General features: G+C 35.8%; 1 protein-coding gene across 3 annotated transcripts in view; it reads left to right on the top strand.

Moving 5' to 3' along the window:
* Positions 1-26,671, top strand: part of CD2AP (CD2 associated protein) — a 145,284-nt gene that overhangs the window by 32,566 nt on the left and 86,047 nt on the right. For all 3 annotated transcript variants that reach the window (XM_072832738.1, XM_072832737.1, XM_072832739.1), the window contains exon 3: positions 25,280-25,433. In XM_072832738.1, coding sequence (XP_072688839.1) covers positions 25,280-25,433 — 154 coding nt within the window. The remainder of the gene's footprint in view (positions 1-25,279; positions 25,434-26,671) is intronic.

Genomic DNA, 26,671 nt, shown 5'->3' with positions numbered 1-26,671 from the left:
ATAATGATGATAATCCCATTTTAAATATTTAAATATTAAATATTTAAATATTTAAATAATGATAATGAAAATGATGATAATCCCATTTTAAATATGGGGACATACAGATGAGAGTTTACATGGTTTACCCAATGTTGGCTAGCTAAGAAGATTAGAATCTGAACTGAGATCTAGGAGAGTTGACTCAAGTCTAATTGTATACTGTTACTTTTGCAGCCCTTCTGCAAATATCTTAGAATCCTATTAAGTTTCAGCATTTCAGCAGGCATTTATCAAAGTAACAGTCTACTCTTTAACCACCAAACATTCCTTCTTTAGTAAATATTATAGTCATCTCTGCCAGAAAACAATCAAGATTCTTAAATCATTTGCAAACAGAATTCAGTAGTTTAGAAAAGGAAAAAAAAAAAGTAAGAGTATCTTTATACCTCACTTAAAATTGTCTTGTTTTCTATATTAGTTTTGTTATACCTAGCTGTATCAGTAGTCTCATTAGATTATGATAATAGGTTCTGTGAAGGCTAGAATGTGTCTCATTTGTTTGTTCACCTTACATAGGTAATACCCACTTGCACAATATGGATACTTAGTAAATATTTGTTCCCTGAATAAATTTGATTTATTTTAATTGTGGTTTTACCTCTATGAACTCATGCTGTATTGTTAATTGTTTTCAGATAAGGTAAACTAACTACACGTTAGTTATTTTATCTCTTGAAACAACTGAGAAAAGCTATAATAGGGACTTGAACTTTTAGAAGATCACTTTTTAAATTTTTTGTTTTATAAATTTATTTTTTATAACCTAAAATGTAGTGTTGGAAATTGGAATAGAATATATAGATTAAAATACAGACAAGTTCCACCAGCTTTGTCCTTTTCCTGGTGTTGTCATATAGGCCAAACCACATAATTTCTTTGTTCTTATCCTTAAAATGATATATTAGTAGTCAGTATATAGTAAGCCGTGGCATTGACCTCTTATTTATCTCTCTCTCTCTCTCTCTCTCTTTTTTTAAAGGAAAATGGGCAAGGAAAATTTTCAAGATAATATATTGAAGTAATAGAAAAATAAGTTGAGGGCAGCCCGGGTGGGGTGGCTCAGCAGTTTAGCGCTGCCTTCAGCCCAGGGCGTGATCCTGGAGACCCGGGATCGAGTTCCACGTCGGGCTCCCTGCATGGAGCCTGCTTCTCCCTCTGTCTATGTTTCTGCCTCTCTCTCTCGTCTGTGTGTATTCTCATGAATGAATGAATGAATAAATAAATAAATAAATAAATAAATAAATAAATAAATAAAATCTTTAAAAAATAAGTTGAAATCTAAGTATTTATATAGTTCTCTTAATTGTGTTCTGATGTATTGTCCCAGTAGTGGAGATGACCTGTCATAGGACTCCATTTTATGGTTTTCTTTCTTTCTTTCTTTTTTTTTTTTAAAGATTTTATTTCTTTATTCATAGACACACACACACACACACACACACAGAGAGAGAGAGAGAGAGAGGCAGAGACACAGGCAGAGGGAGAAGCAGGCTTCATGCAGGGAGCCTGACGTGGGACTGGATCCTGGGTCTCCAGGACCACTCCCTGGGCTGAAGGCGGCGCTAAACCGCTGAGCCACCCGGGCTGCCCAGGACTCCATTTTGAAATGTGTGTTACTTTCCTGTTTCAGTACAACTAACACTGGAACTTGAGTTTAATGCACTGCCTGAGAATAGAGGATGCAGTCTGAATATGCTAGATAATAGAGGGAAGCATAATCTGGGATTAAAAAGTAATCACAGAGTACCAAATTAGAGTTGGAGACATCAGTATGACTCATGTTTAGTTTAAAATATGTTAAAAAAAATAAAATATGTTAACACATGCAGAAATCTTTATATACATGTGTTAATACTTAGGTTAATACACATACATATATTTCTCAGCTCTCTCCACTGATAAGGCCTAGAAACAGTGACACACCAGTAGCAATGACTATACCCAGTGCACAGATTTTGGTTTCTAAATATTATTCTACAATAAAAGGAAACACGGCACCTTATACGAATAGCTCCTTGTAGGGCTGTGGCAAGGAAAATAAAAGATGGACCTTGGAGCATCTTATAGTCCCAGAAAGTAAGGAAGTGCTAAAAAAACAAAACAAAACACAAAAACCCACAAAGTGATGGCCCATGTCAGAATAGCATAGGATCCAATCTAAAAGAGCTTCCAGTATCCCGAGCTGGTACAATTCAAGCAACAAAATAACCCAGTATTTGACTATTAACCATAGTAGAGCATAAATATACATATGTCCATGCTGATAAATAGTTGAGTAAACAAATAAATGGGGGAGAAGGGATAAATCTCACAGAGTTATTTAAAAATATTTATAGATATTTCCTTTCCCTCCATTCCCTCCCTTCCCCTCAAAAGCATCCCTGAGGAATGGGCTGGACTAAAAAGTAGATGGAGGAGAAAAATATTAAATTTACAGTAGAGAAAGTTGGCAATACTACCCTAACCAAGTAATCAAAACTAACATCATTAGTGATATATTATGTTGATAATCATGTATCCTCTTCGTCTCTGTGGTATTTATTCTTCCCCTAAACCCATAATCCCAGTCTAAGTGTGAGAAAAAGATTCAGACAAACCCAAATTGAAGATATTTAGAAAATATCTGACTAATGCTGAAAAAAATTTCAAGGTTATGAAAACCAAGGAAAGACTGGGAAACTGTTGTTGACTAGAGGAGCCTAAGGAGAGACATGATGACCAAATGCATCATGGTATCCTGGATTCGATTCTGGAACAAAAAGATAGATATATTAGTGTAAAAACCGATGAAATCTTTATAAAGTCAATAGTTTTAGTTAGCAGTAATATAGTAGTGTTAATATCTTAGTTTTGAAGTGTAATATGGTTATGCAAAATAGAACATTAGAGGAAACAGTGATGGGGATATGAGAATGCTGTGTAACACCTTTGTAACTCTTTTTTTTCTTCCACCTTTTAACTCTTCTGTAAACCTAAAATTACTCTAGAGTAAAATTTTTTCTTTTTAAAGTTTTATTTATTTATTTATTCATGAGAGACACACAGGGAGAGGCAGAGACACAGGCAGAGGGAGAAGCAGGCTTCATGCAGGGAGCCTGACATGGGACTTGATCCCGGGTCTCCAGGATCACACCCCCGGCTGAAGGCGGCGCCGAACCGCTGGGCCATTGGGGCTGCCCTCTAGAGTAAAATTTTTATTGAGAAAATTAACCACAGATAATCAACAGCAATAGATAATAAGTTGGCTTTATCACTTCAGCTGTGTATGTGAAAATTTAAGGGAAGGTTCGAATTTATAATTCACTGTTTCCTTGGAAATAAGCCTTTTATGCTTAATATACTGTTACATTAAGGTATATGTGTTAATTTGTAAATGTTAGACTGTGGAGCAGATGGTAGAACTAACTAGACTTTCTCTAAAAAACTCACATCTTTGTTATTTCAGATAGCTGTAGTGAAGAGCATTAATACTTCAGTTGGGCTGGAAGATGGATAGAAAGGTCAAATAATTTTTGCAGCCTATTGAAAAAAAAACCCTTTATGGACACTAAATTTGTTTTGTGACAGACTGTTCATTACATTGTCCCTTTGCAGTGTTATTTCATCGTTACATGATTTGAAAAATAGTTTAAAAGAATATAGAACAAGGATCCATGAATTTATACGTAGAATGTTATCATTTGGGCATTTTTGCTTTAGAGTTTTAACTTTTCATAATAGAACATTACAGATAAATTGAGTTTGTTACCTCCTTATCATTTCTCTCTCCTCCCAACTTCCATATTCTGAAATTATATGTATCCTTCTAATACATAGTTTTATAGATATTTACTTGTGCATAAACATAGTTTTTGTGTGATTTAGACGTTCGCATAATTACTGTGTTAGGTTGTAACTTTTAAAAACTTAATGTGGTTTCAATGTGATATATAACATAGTCACTTTTGTTAACAACATATTTTTATGTGTAGTTAGCTCATAAATGATTGGAAAATAAGGGCGTGTGGGAGGTTCAGTTGGTTGAGTGACTGAGTCTTGGTTTCAGCTCAGGACATGATCTCATGGGTTGTAGGATGTAGTCCCAGGTGGGACTCTGTGCTCATTAGGGAGTCTGCTTGAAGATTTTTACCTCTGCCCCTCCCCCACGTGCACACATGGTTGTGGGCATACTCTCCCTATCAAAAAATGAATAAATCTTTTAAAAAAGTGGTAAATAGAGGGATGATGTCAGGATAGTGGGAAAGTTGTGTTAGTTTGTTTTCTAGATAAAGGGAGCTGGGATAAAGAATATAGAATTATAATTGCGGTAAGAATGGGATAGACTCTCGACTGCTTGTGTAAACAGGAGTTCTTTTAGCTTTTAAGTGGAACTTTTTTTTTTTTTCTTAAGATTTTATTTATTACAGAGAGAGAAAGGAGGAGCAAGGACAAGCAGACTCCAGACTGAGCATGGAGCCTGCCGTAGGGCTTGATCTCAGGACCCTGAGATCATGACCTGAGCCAAAACCAAGAGTCAGATGCCTAACCAACTGAGCCACCCAGGCACCCTTAAGTGAAACCTTTTTTTTTTCTTGGTTAAGGTGACCATCTGTATCTAGTATTTTCCTCAAAGTTGGACAGTTCTAGCATAAAGAGTTCTAGCTTTTAAATCCTGCTGCTTACCTCTTCTGTCTGCACTATCTTAGCATCCATAAACCAGCCTTTCTACCTTACTTATTGATTTATTTACATTTTTAATAGCTATGGAGGAATCTGTCATCTGCTTGGTAGTCTTATTACCCATTTATTACCTATTCGCTAAGGTTTCAGTTATTGTTACTTACTTTTATTTTCATTTTTAGTACTCGTTCCAAAGTTGCATGCCCTTAGGTCTAAATTGGTATGCCCCAAATCCTACTTTTTTTTTGCATAATCACTGGTATTTTGTGTTTGATTTGGTTTTCACATAATCAGTAGTATTTTTAGTGTGTGTAATTTTTCTTCCCCCAGAAGGTCAGGTGTTTAGGGATGTACATGTAGTTTTATAGTAGAGATTCCTTTTTAACAGTCTTAGAGTATTCCATTCTGAGTCTTTACCACATTTTTGGGGTAAAATAGAACTATTTTCCATTTTTTAGGTATTGAAAACAACGCTGCAATAAATATCCTTTGTAGGTTATATATATGTAGCGAGAATTTTCTGTATCCTAGGGTATGCACATATTCAGCTGTAGTAGACATCATCTAATTTCTCACTAGATAGTTATACCAATTTAAATTCCTACCAGTAGATAAAAGTATCTTTTTTCCATGTTCTTATAAACATTTGATACCATCAGACTTTCTTTTCTTTTTTCTTTCTTTCATACTAATATAATAGATCTACGGTAATATCCACACATTTCAGTGTTTCGTTTTTGTGATATAGGGAAGTTAGGCATCTTTTCACATTTATTGGCCATTTAAATTTCTTTTCCTGTGTCTAGCTTGTTCAGATCTTTCTCTCCACTTTTCCATTGAGTTCTTGCTCACTCTCATTGTAGTACTTCTTATTGTGAATATTGTTAACTTTATGTTCCTTTGTCTTCTGCTTATGTGTCTTTTCTTGTCCTTCAGTGCTTTTTCTGGCTTGTCTAAGTATAACTTCAGAGCAGGGAGGACTTAAAGATACTCTTCTATGTTTTTATTCATTTTAAAGTTTTGAGTTTTCAGCGTAGGTCTTCCATCTTTTATTTTTTGTACAGCTATATTTAGGCAGTAATTACATTTTTTTCCATGTAAAAAAATATTGAATAGTCTACTCTTTCCTCATGGGTCTGTAATGTTTAAGAATTGAGCCAAAGTTGGGAAGAAACTTGCTAGTTTATCAGATCTTTCCACATTCTCAACTTCAATGATTTGGACTACAGTAGAGAGAATCAAGTGTCTGATTTATTTGTTAGAGTAAACTTTGAGATTCAGCATCAGTGTTGTGACTTGATACTTGGCACTTTTTGGGTCTTTGTAATTGAGATGAAACAAACATTCTTTTATTAAACAGTTGCTTAATAATTGACTATGAAGTATTTTGGGGTGTGGTGAGAGAGTTTCCCACAGCTTATTTTTTGGGGGGAGATAGCAGCATGAAAACAGAAGGATAACTTGCAGTGCTTTATTGGCTGAATGTCAAATGTGTGGTAAAGACGATGGGTGCTGAAGGGTCTTGGAAAAAATAATTTTTCAGGAAAGATGTTGAAAGTAACAGTTGAGTTAGTCTTTTTTTTTTTTTTTTTAGTTTGTCTTTAAAGATACGAAGTTAGATGAATAATTGGTATACTGTATGTCTGGCAAAGGTACAAAATGTTTTGTGGTAAAAATAATGGACTACTTTGAACAGAAGTTTTTCTATGATGGTATGTATAATGGGGCTTAAGGACGAAAGTATAGATTAAAGCCAGTGGACTAAGCATTTTGAGTATTGTTTAAAGGTATTAAGACTATTTAAAAGATATTAGGCAAGTAGCAGGGCTTTTAGAGACAGAGGGAAGATAGAATGCTTTAATGGATTAATCTTAGTGAGAAGGAAAGGTTTTATTAAAGAGGAGACAGTTGAGGCTATAAAGTATAATGAGATAAGAATGGTGGAAGTAAAGGGATAGTTATTATTTATTTATTTATTATTCTTTTTAGGAATAGTTAATAGACATAATACCTTTTATTTGTTAAAACTTTGCTAATTCCCATATATTGTCTCACTTTATTCTGACATTTTGAAAGTTAGACGGGATATGTTATGCCCAAAGTCATTCTGGTAATAGTTGGTAGACCACAGACTTGGTAGTTGATAGCTAGCTCTGTGATAGGTAAATGTCAGCCAATTTTTAGGTGAGAAATGTATTTTATATAGTATGTGCTGGTTATTAGAGAAATGTGATCATTTTGTAACATTCTCTGCTTTTAAGAATCTAGAGACAAAATGATAGGAATCTTAGCCATTGAAATTCTCCAGTAGCATTATCATAGTTGAAAGATGTTAGAATTCCAAAATTAAATTCTTTTTGTTAACCTTTTAGAATTAACCCTTGAAGAAGAAAATTCAGACTGCTTCCTCAAGATGCAATTTTATGGAAACAAGCTTTTTTCCAAAACTAAACTTGAGATTTGACGTGAGGGCATTTCAAAGACTAAAGACGGAATGGAAACATGCAGAAAACATACAAATAAAGGGGTGTCTGGATGGCTCAGTGGTTGAGTGTCTGCCTTTGACTCAGCTCATGATCCCAGGGTTCTGGGATCGAGTTCCGCATCATGCTCCCCTCAGGGAGCCTGTTTCTCCCTCTGCCTATGTCTCTGTCTCTCATGAATAAATAAAATCTTAAAGAAAATACAAATAAGATATTTGGAAAAGAAGCAGAACTTGCAATGCTCATTCAAAATTATCTGTAGGTAACTATATAGAATGGAATCAGTTTCATTCGTGTTCTTCTGCCTCCATCCCTGGAAATGGTACTGAAAAACAGGGTTTAACTATGTATCTGTGAGAATAGAATAGCTTACATTGTAGGAACAGCATTAAAATTCCAGGGATGGCATAATACAAGGAATAAATGCTTTTATATAGAATTTTATGTAGTCCAGCTAGTGAGTTATGTTAAATATAAGTAAAATAAAATAAGGGGACACCTGGCTCAGCGGTTGGATGTAAGCCTTTGGCTCGGGGCGTGATCCAAGTCCCACATTGGGCTCCTTGCATGGAGCCTGTTTCTCCCTCTGCCTGTGTCTCGGCCTTGTTCTCTGTCTCTCTAATGAATAAATAAATAAAATCTTTAAAAAAAATATAAGTAAAATAAGAAATTACTTTCTGGCAAGTAAGATTAACAGCAACATTAGCACCAAGTAAGGGAATCTTCTCAGTAAGCTGTTTTTGAAGTCTGTAGTTTTCACCAACCACATGTTTCTTCCTGCAGCAGTTATAGCAGGGATTTCAGTTCTTTTTAGATAATGGGACTCTTCAGTATCCCTGATAAATTAGATTTCTAGGGTGTCTGGCTGGTTCCGTTGGTTAATCAGCTGACTCTTGGTTTCGGCTTAAGTCACAATGTCAGGGTTATGAGATATAGCCCCACTTTGGGCTCCCTGTTCATTGAATAGTCTGCTTGAGATTCTTTCCCATTCTATCTGATCCCCCCCCCCCCCCAAATGTGTGTGTTTGTGTGCACTCTCTTCTGTCTGTCTCTCTGAAATAAATTAATAAATAAATCTTAAAAAAAAAAAAAAAAAAAAGATTTCCGAGGCACTCTATTGAGCTATGTTTCAGTAAGATCAGTGGCAATACTATGGCATATCCTCCCATACCCTGCCTCCCCATTGTTTTATTCTTTTGTTTGCCATTTATTTGTTCAAATATTTACTGAGGTTCTTTCTTTGTGTAGGATTTTTTATATATGCTACGGACACAATGGTGGATAAGATAGGAAGGTCTTCTCTTTATGAGTTTATTTTCAAATAAAATGGGGAAAACAGACAAACGTGAACAAATGAATGAATGAAGATGATTTTGTTAGGAGTGCTTTGAAAGAAAAAAAGTGAGTAGTAGAAGGAGGAAAATGGCATTTGGTACTTTAATTTGAGTGTTCTACATTAGTATCTTGGAGGTTGTTTGGCTGGAAAAACCCACAAGGGCGCAGAGGAGATAAGGAATGCATTGCTTTTGAGAAGAATCTTGAAATGAGGGGAAAGTAGGCGTAATGTGTTAGTTGTGGTTGCCAACTACTCTACTGGAGCTATGTCAAGAAGATAGCATGGCATTAGGAAAGGAACATGGCCTTTGGAGTCAGGATGTATAGACCTCTCTTTGACTTCTTACCCTCTCATCCCCCATATCCACACACATGCTTACTGTGTGTTCTTCCTTAAAGATGTTTTACTCTGGAACATGCATTTCTTCCTGTGTAAATGTGAGGAATTCCACCTGTTTGGGTTTTTGGTAGGAATTAGATTTTGAGTGTGTCTATACTTTGCATAGAGATACATATGGATTTATTATTTTGTCCTATTTGGGCTTTTGTTTTTTGCTCAGGAACTGCCCATTTTATAAAGGGGAAGTCAGAGAAGAAAATCACCTGAATTGTTAGTCAACAAATATGTTTATTTTTTCCCCTAGGTATTATTAAATCAAATATTAATAATAGGTAAATAAGTTAGAACTTTCTAAATTTCTCTGTAAAAAAAAAACTAGTAGTTTTTAAGGAAAGACAAAAAGAGGAAAGTAACTAAAATGAGAAAAATATGGGACAGGCAGTTAGCTTGATTAGCCAGTTACTCTAAACCAAATCTGTAGTTTTCTTGGTGGTTGTGGTAGAACAAATCAAGTCTGTTTAAAAGTGGGCCAACTGTGTGTAAAAGGCAAGACAATAAAAAAGCTTTTAATGTGTTAGCATTTGTGTAAGATCTAGCTCTTTAGAGTTAAACTAATTTTGGTAGGTCTTTTTCTTTATGTAAATCTTTTTTTTTTTTTTTTAAAGATTTTATTTATTCATGAGAGACACAGAGAGGCAGAGACACAGGCAGAGAGAGAAGCAGGCTCCAAGCCTGATACGGGACTGGACCTTGGGACCCGGGATCACACCCTGAGCCAAAGGAAGATGCTCAACCACTTAGCCACCCAGGTGTCCCTGGAAAAGGTAGTTCTAAGAAGATAAGGGGGTTCAACTAAAATGCCTTTAGAAAGTTGTTTTAGTTACTGAGAAAGAGAAAGCAGACATTTTTCAGAACTTGTTATTAAAAGCTGAGGATTTGTGTTTGTGTCTTGGTGGACGTATCAGCAGTAAAAATATAATATTGGTTGAGGACCTTTGATACACATTTAACATTTAAACTTTATTTTACTAAAGAGAGAACCTGTGCTGAAAAAAGAAAAATGAGTTACCTCTAAGTCCAGTTCCCCACTCTGTCTCTGTTGACACTTGTTACTGCTGAGTAGGATAGGAGTTGACTCTGACTAAGCCTCCATTGAATCCCCCTTGATGGAAGGACAGGTATGCCTCAATAGTACTGCCTGGTGTCCTCCACTGACAGAAGTGGCCTTGGACAGTCTTGGCTTTCCACTTGACCTTCTCTGACACCACCATGGCTGGAAAAATGTGAGTAGTGGTGGTGAGCTGGGGGATTGATAACAGCCTTCTGAGGGTGGAAGTCTAGGCACTCTCTACTTGGCTTTGGCTGACAAGGGTGGGGAGGGGTCTACAGTTTTTTTGTTCTGTTTTGTTTTCTTTCTGTGTTGTTTGACTACGGCAGAGTGGTTATCAGCTAAGAGTTTTCTGTCTTGCTAGGTTACCCTTTATTTGGTCTTTCTAGAGAAAGCAGGCTTTTCTTGGAGCTTTTTTACTCTCCTCTAGTGGGCAATGACAATAGCTGGTTTCTCCAGTACTCAGTCTAGAATATATGAGGCAAAAAGAAAACCTGGTGAACTCACTAACCAGGTTCTGAGGAACCTGGACTCTCTTGGCTGGTTTATCTTCTTTTCTTGGCTTTTCAGAATATTTTTATGTTTATTTTTAATATGTAAGTAATATCTAGAGTTTTTAACTGTACTTAGTGGGAGGAATAAGGAAAACATTTATTCTGTCTTTCTATGAGAGAAATCTGGATGGTGATGCATTTTTAAATTTTTAAAAGAATTTTATTTAAATTCAATTAACATATAATTTATTATTGATTTCAGTGGTAGAGGTCAGTGATTCATCAGTCTTATATAATATATACCCAGTGCTCATTACATCATGTGCCCTCTTTAATGTTGACCACCCAGTTACCCCATCCTCCTGCCTCCCTCCCCTCCAGCAGCCCTCAGTTTGTTTCTATGATTAAGAATCTCTTATGATTTATATCCTTCTCTGATTTTGTCTTGTTCTGTTTTTTCCTCTCTTCCCCGATCCTTTGTTTTGTTTCTTACATTACACATGAGTGAGATCATACGATAATTGTCTTTCTTTGATTGACTTAGTTTGCTTAGTATAATACCCTCTAGTTCCATCCATGTTGTAGCAAATGGCAAGATTTCATTATTTTGATGGCTGAGTAGTAGTCAATTGTGTATGTGTGTGTGTATATATATAAACACACACATAATGTATATATATTTAAAAACCCACATTCTCTTTATCCATTCATTTGTCAGTGGACATCTGGGTCTTTCCATAGTTTGGCTGTTATGGACATTGCTGGTATAAACATTGGGGTGCAGGTGCCCCCCTCGGATCACTACATTTGTATCCTTGGGGTAAATATCCAGTAGTGCAATTGCTGGGTCATCTTCAACTTTTCAACTTTTTTGATGATCCCGCATACTGTTTTCCAGAGTGGGTGCACCAGCTTGCATTCCCACCAGCAGTGTAAGAGGGTTGCCTTTCTCTGCAATCTCACCAACATTTGTCATTTCCTGACTTGTTAATTTTAGCCATTCTGACTGGTGTGAAGTGGTATCTCATTGTGGTTTTGATTTGTATTTTCCTGATGCCGGGTGATATGGAGCATTTTTCTCATGTCTCCGTTGGCCCTTTGTATGTCTTCCTTGGAGAAATGTCTGTTTATGTTCTGCCCATTTCTTGATTGGATTATTTGTTCTTTGGGTGTTGAGTTTGACAAGTTCTTTCTAGATTTTTGGATATGAGCCTTTTATCTGAAATGTCATTTGCAAATATCTTCTCCCATCCTGCTGGTTGCTTTTTGGTTTTGTCTACTATTTCCTTTGCTCTGCAAAAGCTTTTTATCTTGATGAGGTCCCAACAGTTCATTTTGCCTTTGTTTCCCTTGCCTTTGGAGAGGTGTCTAGCAAGAAGTTGCTGCAGCCGAGGTTGAAGAGGTTGCTGCCTGTGTTCTCCTCTAGGATTTTGGTGGATTCCTGTCTCCCATTTATTTAGGTCTTTGATCCATTGTGAGTCTATTTTTGTGTACGGTGTAAGGAAATGGTCCAGTTTTGTTCTTCTGCACGTGGCTGTGCAATTTTCCCAACGCCATTTGTTGAAGAGACGGTTGTTATTCCATTGGATATTCTTTCCTGCTTTGTCAAAGATGAATCGACCATGAGGTTGAGGGTCCATTATGGGTTCTTTATTCTGTTCCATGATCTCTGTGTCCCATTTTTGTTCAGTACCATACTGTCTTGATGATTATAGTTTTGTAATAGAACTTGAAGTCTGGAATTGTGATGCCACTAGCTTTGATTTTCGTTTTCAACACTGCTTTGGCTATTTGGGGGGTCTTTTCTGGTTCCATACAAATCTTAGGCTTGCTTCTTTGTTCTAACTCTGTGAAAAAAGTTGATGGTATTTTGCTAGGGATTGCATTGAATGTATAGATTGCTCTAGGTAGCATAGACATTTTAACAACATTTTGTTCTTCGAATCCATGAGCATGGATAGTGTTTTTCCATTTCTTTGTGTCTTCCGCGGTTTCGTTCACGCATGTCATACAGCTTTCTGAGTACCGATGCTTTGCCTCTTTGGTTAGGTTTATTGCTGGGTATCTTATGGTTTTTGGTGCAATTGTAAATGGGACCAACTCCTTCATCTCTTTCTTCTATCTCATTGTTAGTGTATAGAAATGCAACTCATCTCTGTGCATCGATTTTATATCCTGTCACTTTGCTGACTTCCTGTATGAGTTCTAGCAATTTTGGGGTAGAGTCTTTGGGTTTTCCACATGGAGTATCATGTCATCTGCAAAGAGTAAGAGTTTGACAGCCTCTTTACCAATTCAGATGCCTTTTATTTCTTTTTGTTGTCTGATTGCTGAGGCTAGAACTTCTAGTAGTATGTTGAGCAACAGTGGTGATAATGGACATCCGTGCCATGTTCCTGACCTTAGGGGAAAAGCTCTGAGTTTTTCCCCATTGGGAACGATAATTTGCTTTTTGTATATGGCTCTTATGATATTGAGGTATGTTCCCTCCATCCCTACACTGCGAAGAGTTTTAATCAAGAAAAGATGCTGTACTTTGTGGAATGCTTTTTCTGTGTGTAGGAGAGGATCATATGGTTCTTGTCCTTTCTTTTACTAATGTGGAGTATCACATTGATTGATTGGCATATTTTGAACCACCCTTGAGCCCAAGAATAAATCCCACTTGGTTGTGGTGAATAATTCTTTGAATGCACTGTTGGATCCTTTTGGCTAGTATCTTGGTGAGAATTTTGGCATCCATGTTCATCAGGGATATTGGTCTGTAATTCTTCTTTTTGGTGGGGTCTTTGTCTAGTTTTGGGATCAAGGTAACGCTGGCCTCATAGGAAAAGTGTGGAAATTTTGTTTCCCATTTCTGTTTTTCGAAACTGCTTCAGAGGAATAGGTATTCTTCTTTAAATGTTTGGTACAATCTCCTGGGAAACCATCCGGCCCTGGACTCTTGTTTGTTGGGAGATTTTTGATGACTGCTTCAATTTCCTTGCTATTTATGGGTCTGTTCAGATTTTCTGTTTCTTCCTGTTTCAGTTTTGGTTGTTTATACATCTCTAGGAATGCATCCATTTCTTCCAGATTGCCTAATTTGTTGGCATGTAGTTGCTCATAGTATGTTCTTATAATTGTTTGTATTTCTTTGCTGTTGGTTGTGGTCTTTCCTCTTTGATTGATGATTTTATTTGGGTCCTTTCTCTCACCTTTTTGAGAAGTCTGGCCAGGGGTTTATCAATCTTATTAATTCTTTCTAAGAAGCAGCTCCCAGTTTTGTTGATCTGTTCTGTTCTTTTGGTTTCTATTTTATTGATTTCTGCTGTAATCTTTATTAAATCTCTTCTCCAGCTGAACTTAGGCTTTATTTGCTGTTTTTTTCTCCAGCTCTTTTAGGTATAAGGTTAGGTTGTGTATTTGAGACCTTTCTTGTTTCTTGAAAAATGCATGTATTGCTGTGTATTTCCCTCTTTGGACTGCCTTTGCTGCATCCCAAAGGTTTTGGACAGCTGTGCTTTCATTTTCACTTGTTTCCATGAATTTTTAAAATTCTTCCTTAATTTCCACGTTGACCCGTTCATTTTTTTTTGGAAGTTGCTCTTTAGCCTCCATGTGTTTGAGTTTTCTTCCAAATTTCCTCCCGTGATTGAGTTCCTGTTTCAAAGCATTGTGGTCCGAAGATATGCAAGTAGTGATCCTAGTCTTTTGTTGCTGGTTGAGACCTGATTTGTGACCTAGTATGCTATCTATTCTGGAGATTGTTCCATGTACACTTGAGAAGAATGTGTATTCTGTTGCTTTAGGATGGGATGCTTTGAATAGATGTGTGAAGTCCATCTGGTCCAGTGTGTCATTCAAAGCCCTTGTTTCCTTGTTGATCTTCTGCTTAGATAATCTGTCCATCGCAGTGAGCAGTGAGTGAGGTGTTAAAGTACCCTACTATTACTGTATTATTTTTGGTGTGTGTTTTTTAAGATTTTGTTATTAATTGGCTTGTATACTTGGTTGCTCCCATGTCAGGGGCATAAATATTTATAATCATTAATCTTCTTATTGGCCTAGACCCTTTAAATACTATAGAATGTCCTCCCTCATCTGTTATTATAGTCTTTTGTTTAAAATCTAATTTCACTGAGAATAAGGATTGCCACCCCAGCATTCTTTTGATATCCATTAGCATGATAAATGGCTTTCCACATCCTCACTTTAAATATGGAGGGGTCTTTGGGTCCAAAATAAGTCTCTTGCAAGTAGCATTTTGATGGGTCTTGCTTTTTTTTATCCAATATGATACCCTGTGTCTTTTTATTGGGGCATTTAGCCCATTTATATTCAGAACAGTTACTGAAATATATGAATATAGTGCCGTTGTATTACCTGTCAGGTCACTGTTTCTGTATATTGTCTCTTTTCCTTTCTGGTATCTGTTACTTTTGTGCTCTCTCTTCATTTAAAGGATCTCTTTTCATATTTCTTTAGGGCTGGTTCGATGATCACAAATTCTTTTAGTTTCTATTTGTACTGGAAAATTTTTATCTCTCCTATTTTCAACAAGATCCTAGCTGGATAAAATATTCTTGGCTGCGTATTTTCCTCATTTAGCACCCTGAGTATATCATGCCAGTCCTCTGGCCTGCCAGGTATCTGTGGATCGGTCTGCCTCCAGTCTAATGTTTTATGCTTCTAGGTGCAGACCTCTTGTCTCATGCTGCTTTCAGGATTTTCTTTTTGTTTCTGAGATTCGCACATTTCAGTATTATATGTCAAGGTGTTGACCTATTTTTGTTGATTTTGAGGGGGGGTTTTCTCTGCCTCCTGGACTTGAATGCCTGTTTTCTTCTCCAGATTAGGGTAGTTCTCTGCTAAAATTTGTTTCTGGCCCCTCTCTCTTTCGTCTTCTTGGGATCTCAATTATCCTAATATTGTTTGGCTTTATGGTATCACTTTATCTCAAATTCTCTCTTCGTGATCCAGTATTTTTCTTTTTTTCTCAGCTTCATTATTCTCCATCATTTTGTGTTCTAGGTCACTAATTTTCTCTTCTGCTTCACTTATACTAGCAGTTACAGCCTCCATTTTTTTATCTTTTTGTTTTAGAGCTCCACTTTTGATTGTGTCTTATTAGTAGCTTTTTGATTTTCACTTGATTAGATCTTAGTTCTTTTCATCATTCTGAACTCTAGTTCCGACTTCTTACTTAATTTCCATTCTGATTAAGTCCCTGGCAATTAGTACTGCCTCTTTTTCTCTTTTTTTGAGTTGAGTTTTTCTGTCATGTCATTTTACCCAGAGAAGAATAGACGGACAAGGGAACAAAATACTGAAATGGCAACAATGACACCAGAGAAATACAGACTAAACAAATAAGAAGAGACCCATAACTGGGTAGGGGGTAGAGTATAATCAAACAGGTGAACAGGATGGAGCAATACACTGGATCCTGTTTGTATTTTGGTCTGTTTGTTAGAAAACTAGATCCCAAAATTGTAATGAAAGAAAAGCTTTTATGTACAAAAAAATAAATACAAGGATAGAATATTTTTGTAAAAATAAAAATTAAAAGACAAAAACAAAAAGAAGGAATATAATCATATAGGTGAACAGAAGAGAGCAGTACACTGTACTGAATGTATTTTGATTGGTTAGTTAGAAGAAACTACATCTCAAAATTGTAAGGAAATAAAAATGTGTATACAAACATAAAATTAAAAACATTGAAAGGAGAGACTAACTGTAAAGATGAAAATGAAAAAAACAGAAGCAGCAAAAAAAGAAAAACAAAATGAAACAAAACAAAGAAAGTGAATATGGCCAGACAGGTGAAGAAAATAGAGCCATATACTGGATTCTGGGTGTATTTTGATCTGTTAGAAGAAAGGGTGCATCTCAAAATTGTTAAAAAAAGAAAAACTGATATATATAGATATACAAGATAAAATCAAATATAATGAATATGTAGAATATAACTGTAAAAATAAAAATTAAGATAAAGGGAGTTGATAAATTGAAAAAGGAAAGAGAAAAAAATTAAAATTGAAGGTCTAAAGAATCGTCGGGGGGAGAACCCCATGAATTCTATATCCCCTAGTGCTGGAGTTTTGAGTTTCCGTTGTTGGGTAGACTTGATCTTGACTGGATTTCCTGTCTGATCTTCTGGAGGAGTGGCCTGTTGTCTTAATTCTCAAGTGTCTTTGCTCAGGTGGAACTGCACCGCCCTTGCCAGGGGCCAGGCTAACTAATCTGCTCCAGATTGCTCTAGTTGGCTTTTGTTCCCTGAAGACTCTCTGTTCTGCTTTAGAGGATGAGAGTGAAAATGATGGCCTATCAATCTCCAGCCCCAGAGCCAAAAGCGTGGGACCTCACTCCTTAATGCAATGTCAGGGAAAAGTAGTCAGTCAGTCCTGTATTCCTGGTCCCTGTGTGCATTGGTTGCTCACTTGGCTGTGACTGAGCCTTTCGGTTTCAGGCACATGATCCTCTTTTGGGTCCCTAAACCCTGCAGACTCTTGGGGCTTGCTTGTGGGAACTGCTGCAGGAAGGGAGAGAGGATGGGAGGGGTCTCGCTGGTTCATCACTTGCTGGGCCTCTGCTCAGAGAGTGGTCATGCTGGCAACCCCGAGCTGAGAGCCCACTCCTGGGCTGGCTGATTGCCCCTGACTTCCCCATTCAGATGCCTGGGAACTCTGTCACATTCACTTCTGCCCCCACTCTGTCTTCCTGAGACCACACTGTACTGTTTTACCTAGGGTTCTGCCCCCATTTTGTAACCTAAGTACTTTCAAGCAGGGATGTCCCTCACTGGAGTAGACTTCTAAAAGTTCTGATTTTGCACTCCCTTGCTATATCAGTTTTTGGTAGCTAGCTGCCAGAGGCTCCCCATCTCTGCTGTATATTGCCTCAGATTCACTTCCTCTGTGCCTTCTACTTTGCAGAAAGTGGTAGCTCTTCTATTTGTAGAGTTGCAGCTATAATTTTCTTAGCTCTCTGGTTAAGTTGCAGGTGTTCAGAATGATTTAATAGCTCTCTAGCTGAATTCCTGGAACCAGAGGAAACTAAGGTCTCCTACTCTTCTACCGTCTTAGACTCGACTTCTGATGATGCATTTTTTTTTTTAGTTTTTATTTTAATTCCAGTTAACATACAGCATTATATTAGTTTCAGATGTAAAATATAGTAAGATAACAGTTTCATACATCACCTGGTGCTTATCCCTGGACAAGTGTACTTCTTCATCTCTATCTCCTTTTCACCCATATCCCCAACTCCCCTCCCCTCCCTCTGATGGTTATGCATTTTAATAGAGATTGAAATGTGTATCCTTATTGGTTTGAAAATGCACTAGTAGAACTTCTTTTAGAAATGATGTAGTAATAGGTAGTTTTTCTTAAGAAAAGCAGAGAAATAATCAGTGAAATAAGATTAAAAGAAGTTAACAAATATTTTTCTTCTTTGTACTTAAAGAGTATTAGGACAGTTTGTGTTTAAGGGATGTTAATTTGTGAGCTTTGATAGAACTTTCTTGGAAGCTTTATACCAGTGATATTACAAGTTATTACATAATGTTATTATGATTTTTTTACTTAAAAAATAAGTGGATATATTCATAGAAGATATCTTAGATGCTGGCAAATGAATTGCTATTCTTCATCCTTTTAAATTGAAATTAAAATTTGATCCCTTTTGAAGACTTCTCAAAGTTTGATAAAATGTTTCAGACTTTTTAATATAATAAGGAACAAGGAAACAAGTTATTAACCTTTAAATATTTTCAGGAAGTTGGCAAGTGAGCAAAAATCATTTGTATATTTTTCTTTATTTTGTCTTAAACTTCTAGCAGTTTTTCTCATTTAGAAAAATATTTAAATCATTATATATATTTTTTTAAACTGAGCAGTGTGACAACTTGCATTTAAAAACGTTTGTCATTCTTTGTATTCCATGAGTTAAATGATTAAGCAGACATGAAGTCTTTAAGTGTGTTTAAAGTCTTTTTAAAAAGTTACTTTTAAAGAAAAATGGTGGGCAGCCCGGGTGGCTCAGCGGTTTAGCGCTGCCTTCAGCCCAGGGCCTGATTCTGGAGACCCAGGATCGAGTCCCACGTCGGGCTCCCTGCATGAAGCCTGCTTCTCCCTCTGCCTGTCTCTCTTTCTCTCTCTTTCTGTGTCTGTCATGAATAAATAAATAAAATATTAAACAAAATAAAAATAAAGAAAAATGGCAATATTGGGAATAAGATGATGATCTGATGTATGTGGCTAGTTGGGAAACATCTTAGTGATTTCATGTTTCTTAAATATAGTCTTTTTCTAGAAGAATATGGATTTTGTGTGTTTTTTTTTTTTTAAGAGGGAGGGGAGGGAGAGAGAGATAATCTTTTTTTTAAGGTTTGTTTATTTATTTATTTCAGAGTTAGAGTAGAGGGGGCAGAGGAGTGGGAGAGGGAGAAAGAATCTGAAGCAGACTTCCCTCTGAATACAGAGCCCCACTCGTAGCTAGATCCCAGTTCCATGAGATCAGGACCTGAGTTGAAACCAAGAGTCTAACACTTAACTGACTGGACCACACAGGTTCCTCCGGGAGAGAGAATACTAAGAATTGGATGCTTAACTGGCTGAGCCACCCAGGTGCCCCAAGTGCTGATTTTGTTTTTAAATCTGTTGATATTCCACTGTTCCCATAAGAATTGTTTTTTTAATTAAAGAAATGGCAATATGACTTTATGTGATCTTTATTTTTCGGAATCCCTCATTTTATGGAAACTTATTTTAGATAAAATCAGTGATGTTTTCAAGTTTTAGGAGATGTGTTGGTGATTTTATTTATTTATTTTAAAAGATTATTTATTTATTTATTCATAGAGAGAGAGAGAGAGAGAGAGAGAGAGGCAGAGACACAGGCAGAGGGAGAAGCAGCCACCATGCAGAGAGCCTGACGTGGGACTCAATCCCGGGTCTCCAGGATCACGCCCTAGGCTGCAGGCGGCGCTAAACCGCTGCGCCACCAGGGCTGCCCGTGTTGGTGATTTTAAAAGAATAGTTCTGGAAGCTGGCTGAGTTTATCTCAGAAGAAAAATTTATGTATGATATACCCTCATTATTTGAAGCACATTAGAAAAGAAAACAACCCTGATATCTATCAGAATACTAAATGGAAGATAACTTTATTTCCTTATTGGTAATTAAAATTAAAAACAATAGATAAAATGTCAAAGTTGTATGTATTATAATATTTTTTACAAACTGTAAAACATGAAGTATACACAATGATTAAGAGCAATTTGTTCTGTGATTTGGGATATTTTTGATAATCTGAATCCTATGTAGGCTGTATTCATAGAGTAAATATTTCAGTACAGGTAATGCTAGAAAAGATGTAAGGATTTAGGTGTAGTAATGTGTGCTCATACAACTAAGATCTTTCTCTAAATGCCCTGGACCAGTTTGACTTGTAGCACTGTTTGTGAACACACAATTCTTTGTGTAAACAAACAAACAAAAAAAAAAAAAAAAAAAAAGAATCACTGAAATGATACATGTTGAAACAAAATCCAAGGAATATAGAAGTAGCTATTGTGAAGAGTACAGTTTTCCTTAACCCTCCTCTAAATCTCCTTCCACTTTCAGGAATTTGGTAGATACTTTATAGACTGTTATCTATAGAAAATCTTTTTAACTGAATTATTTGTATCCCCTTCCCTCTTTTATATTCTATATTTTACACCATAAATTTTAAATTCAAGACAGTATTATATAAATCATGCTAATGATAACCTAGGACATTAAATTCTAGTTTTCCCCCTTGAGGAGTTAAAACGTTTTGTTTCTGCTAAGATAGTTCAAGTTGTAGAAATAATTGAAGCCTAAAAAGTTTTAGTGTCAGAACCTGGGCTTCTATCTCCTGATCTTGCCTTTTGGATCAGCGCTCATTGTCTGCTTAATAATGCAGCCACAGGTGTGTGGCCTCATGGAGTCTAGCAGCTTTGGGAGAAGGATCTGCATGTAGGCCTGATACCCTTTGAGTCATAGATAATTCTAGCCCTCATTACTTGTGGTTCTTATTCTAAAATCCCTTCATGCTAGAACTGAAAGCACAAATAACATTTTTAAATTCATATAACTAGCATGAAAAATGTGACCATTATAAATTACTGGGGTATTTTCAGTAGGTGTGGTATGTCTGAATTCTTTATTTAGTGTTTTTCCCATTCTACTTCACTTGGCTGTCATTAACATTCTTGTGTTGGAAAAAAGAGAAGGGAATACTATTCTATTGACAATGAATGTATGTAACTTTTTCTCTCTTTTCCTACTTTTGTGTTTTCTAGTGGGGGAGGGGCAGTTGCAATAGGAAGGCCTTTTGTCCAAGTTGGGGAGAGAGCAAATATGTGGAGAATAGCATATTTGGGGAAGAGAATTAATTTAGAAATTTTTCTTTCTTTCTTTTTTTTTTTCTTTTTTTTTTTTTTTTTAAGATTTCATACAGTGAGAGAGAGAGAGGCAGAGACACAGGCAGAGAGAGAAGCAGGCTCCATGCAGGGAGCCCGATATAGGACTCGATCTCGGGACTCTAGGATCACATCCTGGGCCTAAGGCAGGTGCCCAACTGCTGAGCCATCCAGGCTCCCTTAGAAACTTTCAAAATAGTCCTATTATTTTCCTTCATGATTTTGATATGTTGGCACTCAGAAGGTACATACTGATTTCATATTAAGGAGATTTTCTCCTGTTGGTACTTTCACTTTGGACCAACCGAAAGTTTTTTTTGCTACTATCCAATTTAATTTAGTCATAAGAAAAATGAAAATCTAATGGCTTGAGGTAGATTATTCCTTATATACTATTACGTTCTAAAAAAACCTTTAGGAATAGGGTAAACGATTTTTTTTTTTTTTAGGTTGGAAATCTCATTTCCAAATGCTGGTCTAATGATGCAGCCAATGCTAAAACAGTGGACGTATATTAAATAAACATTTAATTCTGCCTATTTTTGTAAATCTTTAATAATACAGATTTTTTTTCTGTATCTTCTGATTTATGTTTCTGTATAGTCAAAGGTACTAGTTCTAATAACACTTTTGGAAATCTTTAATGTTATATTAAAAATATTAAGTGTATTCCTTAAATTTTAATTAGCATAAGAACTGTGATTCTACTTAGCATGACCTCACTCATTTGAGAAAGAAAATGATGCCTTTGCCCTTTTAATCTGGTTTTCATTATTCTTTGTGATCTTTTATTCTGTGATACAGAAATTAACTGCTTTCTTTTTTCAGATTATGATCATGCACTGGCCATGATTAGATAACCAGATTATTATAAAGATATAACTGAAGAAGCAGTTTGTGAATTTTATTATCTTTTTAAAAAGTTGTTTTTGGTTAATGCAATCAGAGTGACGTATTTTTGATTATCTCAATAGATGAAGAATAACTACATTCTTTCCAACCTTTTTAGCTCCCTCTTATTTGCTTACACTTCTTACCTCCCTCTAAATTGCCTCTTTTTATTCATTATCTATGAAACAAATCACTGTAGTTGGATTCTTATTATCCACATTGTCTTTTTCTTGGCCAGTTTTGCATTGATAGTAGCTATTGTGTATTTTCATTTGTAGAATGAAATTCAGAGTTTTCCTGAGTTTTGTCAGTACAGTATACTCTCTGAGGATGGCTTTTTTTTTTTTTTTTTTTTTAAGATTTTATTTATTTATTCATGAGAGCCACAGAGAGGCAGAGGCAGAGGGAGAAGCAGGCATTCCGCAGGGAGCTTGATTTGGGACTTGATCCCAGGACCCGGGCATCATGTCCTGAGCTAAAGGCAGAGGCCCAACCACTGAGCCACCCAGGCTTCCCTTGGGGACTCTTTTTTACTGGATTTCCTGGAGCCATTTTCAAAGTTAGGAAAGGAAGTAAAGTTCATAGAAAATAGATGCTACTATGTTAGTAGTTTATTTACTGGCTGTGATTAGGTAAAAGGAAGTAGAGGACAGAAGAAGGAAGAAACACTGCAAACCTTACACTTCAAAGGAGTCAATCAGATTTGCTGTTGAAGAGGATAGCCAAAGAGTAATTTGGAGGCACTGTGTCTGGGATTAGGGAAAAATTAGGGTGGTGAGTGAGTGAGTGAGTGTGTATATCTGGTGGTGGTAGATTATAGCAGGAAGAGGTGCCAGAGGAAGAGGAGATGGAGCTCAAAGCAAACTTTTTTTTTTTTTTAAGATTTTATTTATTTATTCATGAGAGACAGAGAGAGAGAGAGAGAGAGAGGCAGAGACATAGGCAGAGGGAGAAGCAGGCTCCATGCAGGAAGTCTGATGTGGGACTCCATCCCAGAATTCCGAGATTACGCCCTGAGCCAAAGGCAGACACGCTCAACCACTAAGCCACCCAGGTGTCCCTCAAAGCAAACTTTTATTTGTAGTTTTACTTAGAGCCTTGAGATCATTTGGTACTTGTGATAAACATCTTACTTGGCACTATGTATTTGGGAGCCCAAGACTTCTCTATTCAGTGTAGACTGTATATTTCCAATTTATATTCCCCCTTTCCTTTTATGTTTTGTGCCCTCAGAAGATTTATTATATCTAATATTCTTGGATGTGCTTATTATGTCTCTTAGAATAGTGAAGGTTCTTAAAATATTTCTAGGTCTTGAGCAATATGTTGTAAGTTTTTTTTTTTTTTTTAAGAAACAAGCATTATCTCAATATATACTTATTCAGAGGGTAGATTTTTATTAAAAGATGACACAAATATCCAAAGTTATATAATCAGTGAACAGGATAGAATTAAGATTTATACCTAGATCATTTGTCTCCTGAACTTGTACTTTTAATCACAATATGATCAAATTGGAGTTACTTTCCTCAAAGAACAAAATTTGAATGTCAAGCCAAGTTCTTGATCTCTTGTATTAGAAAACAATAGCTCTCTGATATATGACTTTGAGGTTTTTAAAATGTGGGTAGCTCATGAGATAGGAGAATTGAAAATGAATACTTTTTAGCATGTTGCAGTTGTAAGTACCATTCTTGACAAAGATTTTATACTTTTATTAGTTTGAAAAATAGTACTTTGAAAACTATGAGGTTTTCAGATGTTGACCTCCCGTGTATTAATAGCAAATGGAGTGTTTTTCCTTAAGTGCATTACGAATAAAAATGAAGCAGTCTATTTTCATAATCATCTTCCATGATTTATGAAATGGAAAAATGAAAACCTTTTTTTCTCATTGTAAGAAGGTATGCGTTGTTAAAAACAAAGTACAACAAACATTTAACACTTAACAGTATAAAGAAGGGAAAATTGTCTGAAATCCTATGAGCTAGAGAGTAACAACTGGTAAACGTTGTGGTAGATGTAAACAGCTAGAAATACAAATTCTTTGTTAACCTTGCATGTGAAAATTATCATCCGGCTAGTGATTTGCTTTTTTTAAATGGTTACTTTTAATGAACAGAAATTGTTAATTTTATTATCAAATACATAAACTAGGAGTCCAGTTTCTTTCCAACCCCCTAAATAAGGAACATTAGTTTTATAAACATCATGTGTTTTCTTTACTTTTTTTCTGTTATAGGTCAAGCTTGTCTGCTTGTGGACTATTTAACTTCATTTATCATGTCACTGTTATGCCAATCTCACACTAATTTATAGTATCATACAGTTTTTCTTATATCTTATTAAAAACAAAACAAACCCTTACTTTGTTTTCCCTAAAGTATTCTTGCTGTTTTTGGCCTTTTGTTCTATACAAACTTAAAACCAGTTTATTGATCTCCCAAATCTGTGGTATAGTTACTTAGATTGCATTGAATCATTGTGCCAATTTTAGGGAGAATCGATATCCTTATAATAATTGAGTTTTTAATCACTGAACATGGTATGACTTCCCGTTTGTTTGTCTTCTTTTAATTTCATACTTCTTTTCATGAAGTTTTTTTTAAAGGTTTATTTATTTTATTTTATTTTATTTTTTTTTTTTAGGTTTATTTGTTTTAGAAGAGAGAGAATGAGAGCATGCACCTGTGCAAATGCCAGCAAGCAGGGGGAGGGGCAGAAGGAGTGGGAGAGAGAATCTCAGGCAAATTACCTGCCCATCAGGGAGCCCAAAATCAAGAGTCACACTCTCAATCCAGAGCCACCCAGGCACCCATTCTTTTCATGATGGTTTGCACATCTTCTGTTAGACCTAGGACTTAGAACAGGGTTCATCAAACTACAGCTCAAAGGCCAAATCTGAACACTACTTGTTTTTATAACACTCAGGAGCTGAGTGAGAATGCTAATTTTATAAATAGTTGGAAGAAATCAGAACAGTTTTTAATCTCTTGTAGAATTACATGAAATTGAAATTTTAGTGTTCATAAATAAGATTTTGTTGGAGCATAGCTATATTTATTCATTTACGTATATAACTGCTTTTGCACTAAAAATGGCAGAATTCATTTTTCCAGTAGAGATTATATGGCCCATAAATTCTACAATATAGTATCTGTCTCTTTATAGAAAAAGTTTGTCCACCCCAGATAGAAGTTTGTCTGTTTCATTATATATCTCAGAGTTTCTTTGTACCTTGGGGTGGAAGTGATGTTTCAGGCTGCTTTTCTTTACCTCTGTCTCCAGTTGTGAGGAGTCTTAAACTCCTAATGAGTCACTGTTCCCAAAGCATGTTACATCCTTTAGATACGTGTGGACAGACAAAATGCTGAAGGCTGTTGATGTCATGTTTTATGTAATAATCACTGTACCTTTTTTTTTTTGGTATTTTGCATTTTAGGATCTAATAAAATACAACCTAATTTGCCTATTTACTGATTTCCTCTTTTATAGGAAATTAAGAGAGAGACAGAACCCAAGGATGATAATTTGCCCATTAAACGGGAAAGACATGGGAATGTAGCAAGCCTTGTACAACGAATAAGCACCTATGGACTTCCAGCTGGAGGAATTCAACCACATCCACAAACCAAAAACATTAAGAAGAGTATGTGATTGATTTCTATGTGAATAAATCAAAATGAAGGATGTTTTACTGTGACTGTTCATAAGTTCTGTTAAGAAAAATTAGCTTCACCTTTTGCAGCGGACTGTAGAAACTTTCTGCATATTCACATGTTACTAGTTACTGGCCTTTGTAGTCGTTCTTCATACGATAATTGAGCATGAGCTGCTGACAGCTATTTGTAGGAATCATAAATTCGAATATGAGGCTTTGTTTTGTTAGCCTTATAGATTCTTTTGAATAGTTGATGTTTTGCCTTAAATTTATTTTGATACCATTTATATCTTTTACGCCATGTATGCTAAGATGTCTGCTCATCGTTAAGCAGTATAGATACAAGCATTTCGAGAGTACATTTTCTTCATTGGTTAGACAGCCAAACATAACACATTCAGTTTCCCAATGTGATTGGCCCCAAAGAGTCCTTTTAAGTACTTAATACTCTATAAATATGTTAGAACATTTTAACATAGAGGGAGAACACCGCATTTGAAATCAGACATGAGTTTGAGTCCATCTTATGACCCTAGATCATTTATAATCTAATGAGTTTTTTTTTGTTGCTGGTGAGAAAATGGGAAAAAAAGAACAGGTAATACTGCTTTTTTTCAAAAAACTTAGAGCATTGAGAAGGACTGTTATTAAAAAATATTAAACATTAAACACATACAAAGTACAACCTTTAGGGGAGCAGATAGTATTTTAACATAGTAAGACCTGAAGCCACCTGATAGACTGAATACAATACTAATTACTATGATTAACTTGAGTCAATAAGTAGTAAATGAGTATTTTAACCACATTTATCTTAAGTCAGTATCTTTGATATTGTGGTCATAAATCCTGTGTGCTACCAAGTAGTCTACAGTAAAAAAATTTGTTTAAATACATTTTACAAATACAAGACCATTATGATTATAGAGTCTTCTTTTATCTTGTTACTTTCTGTGCTAATGTCTGTGAAGTTTGGGAGAAACCTTTACTTCCTGGGTTCTATCATCCTTTGATTATTTTCATAAAATGAAAACAGATTTTCATAAAAATGAAAAAGATTTCATGATAGTAAGACCAATTAAAGGATTCTGTGTTGTTTCCCAGTAAATGCAGTATACAAAGAATATGTAGTTAGATATTACCTATACTGCTTTCCCACTACTGCCTGAAGGTAGAAAGTTTTCAGTAGTTTTAATTGTCCTGGATGCTTAGACTCTATTCGTTTA

The sequence above is a fragment of the Canis lupus genome, chromosome 7, assembly GCF_048164855.1.
Source record: "Canis lupus baileyi chromosome 7, mCanLup2.hap1, whole genome shotgun sequence".
NCBI lineage: Eukaryota > Metazoa > Chordata > Mammalia > Carnivora > Canidae > Canis > Canis lupus.
This window is presented reverse-complemented; position numbering and strand designations above follow the sequence as displayed.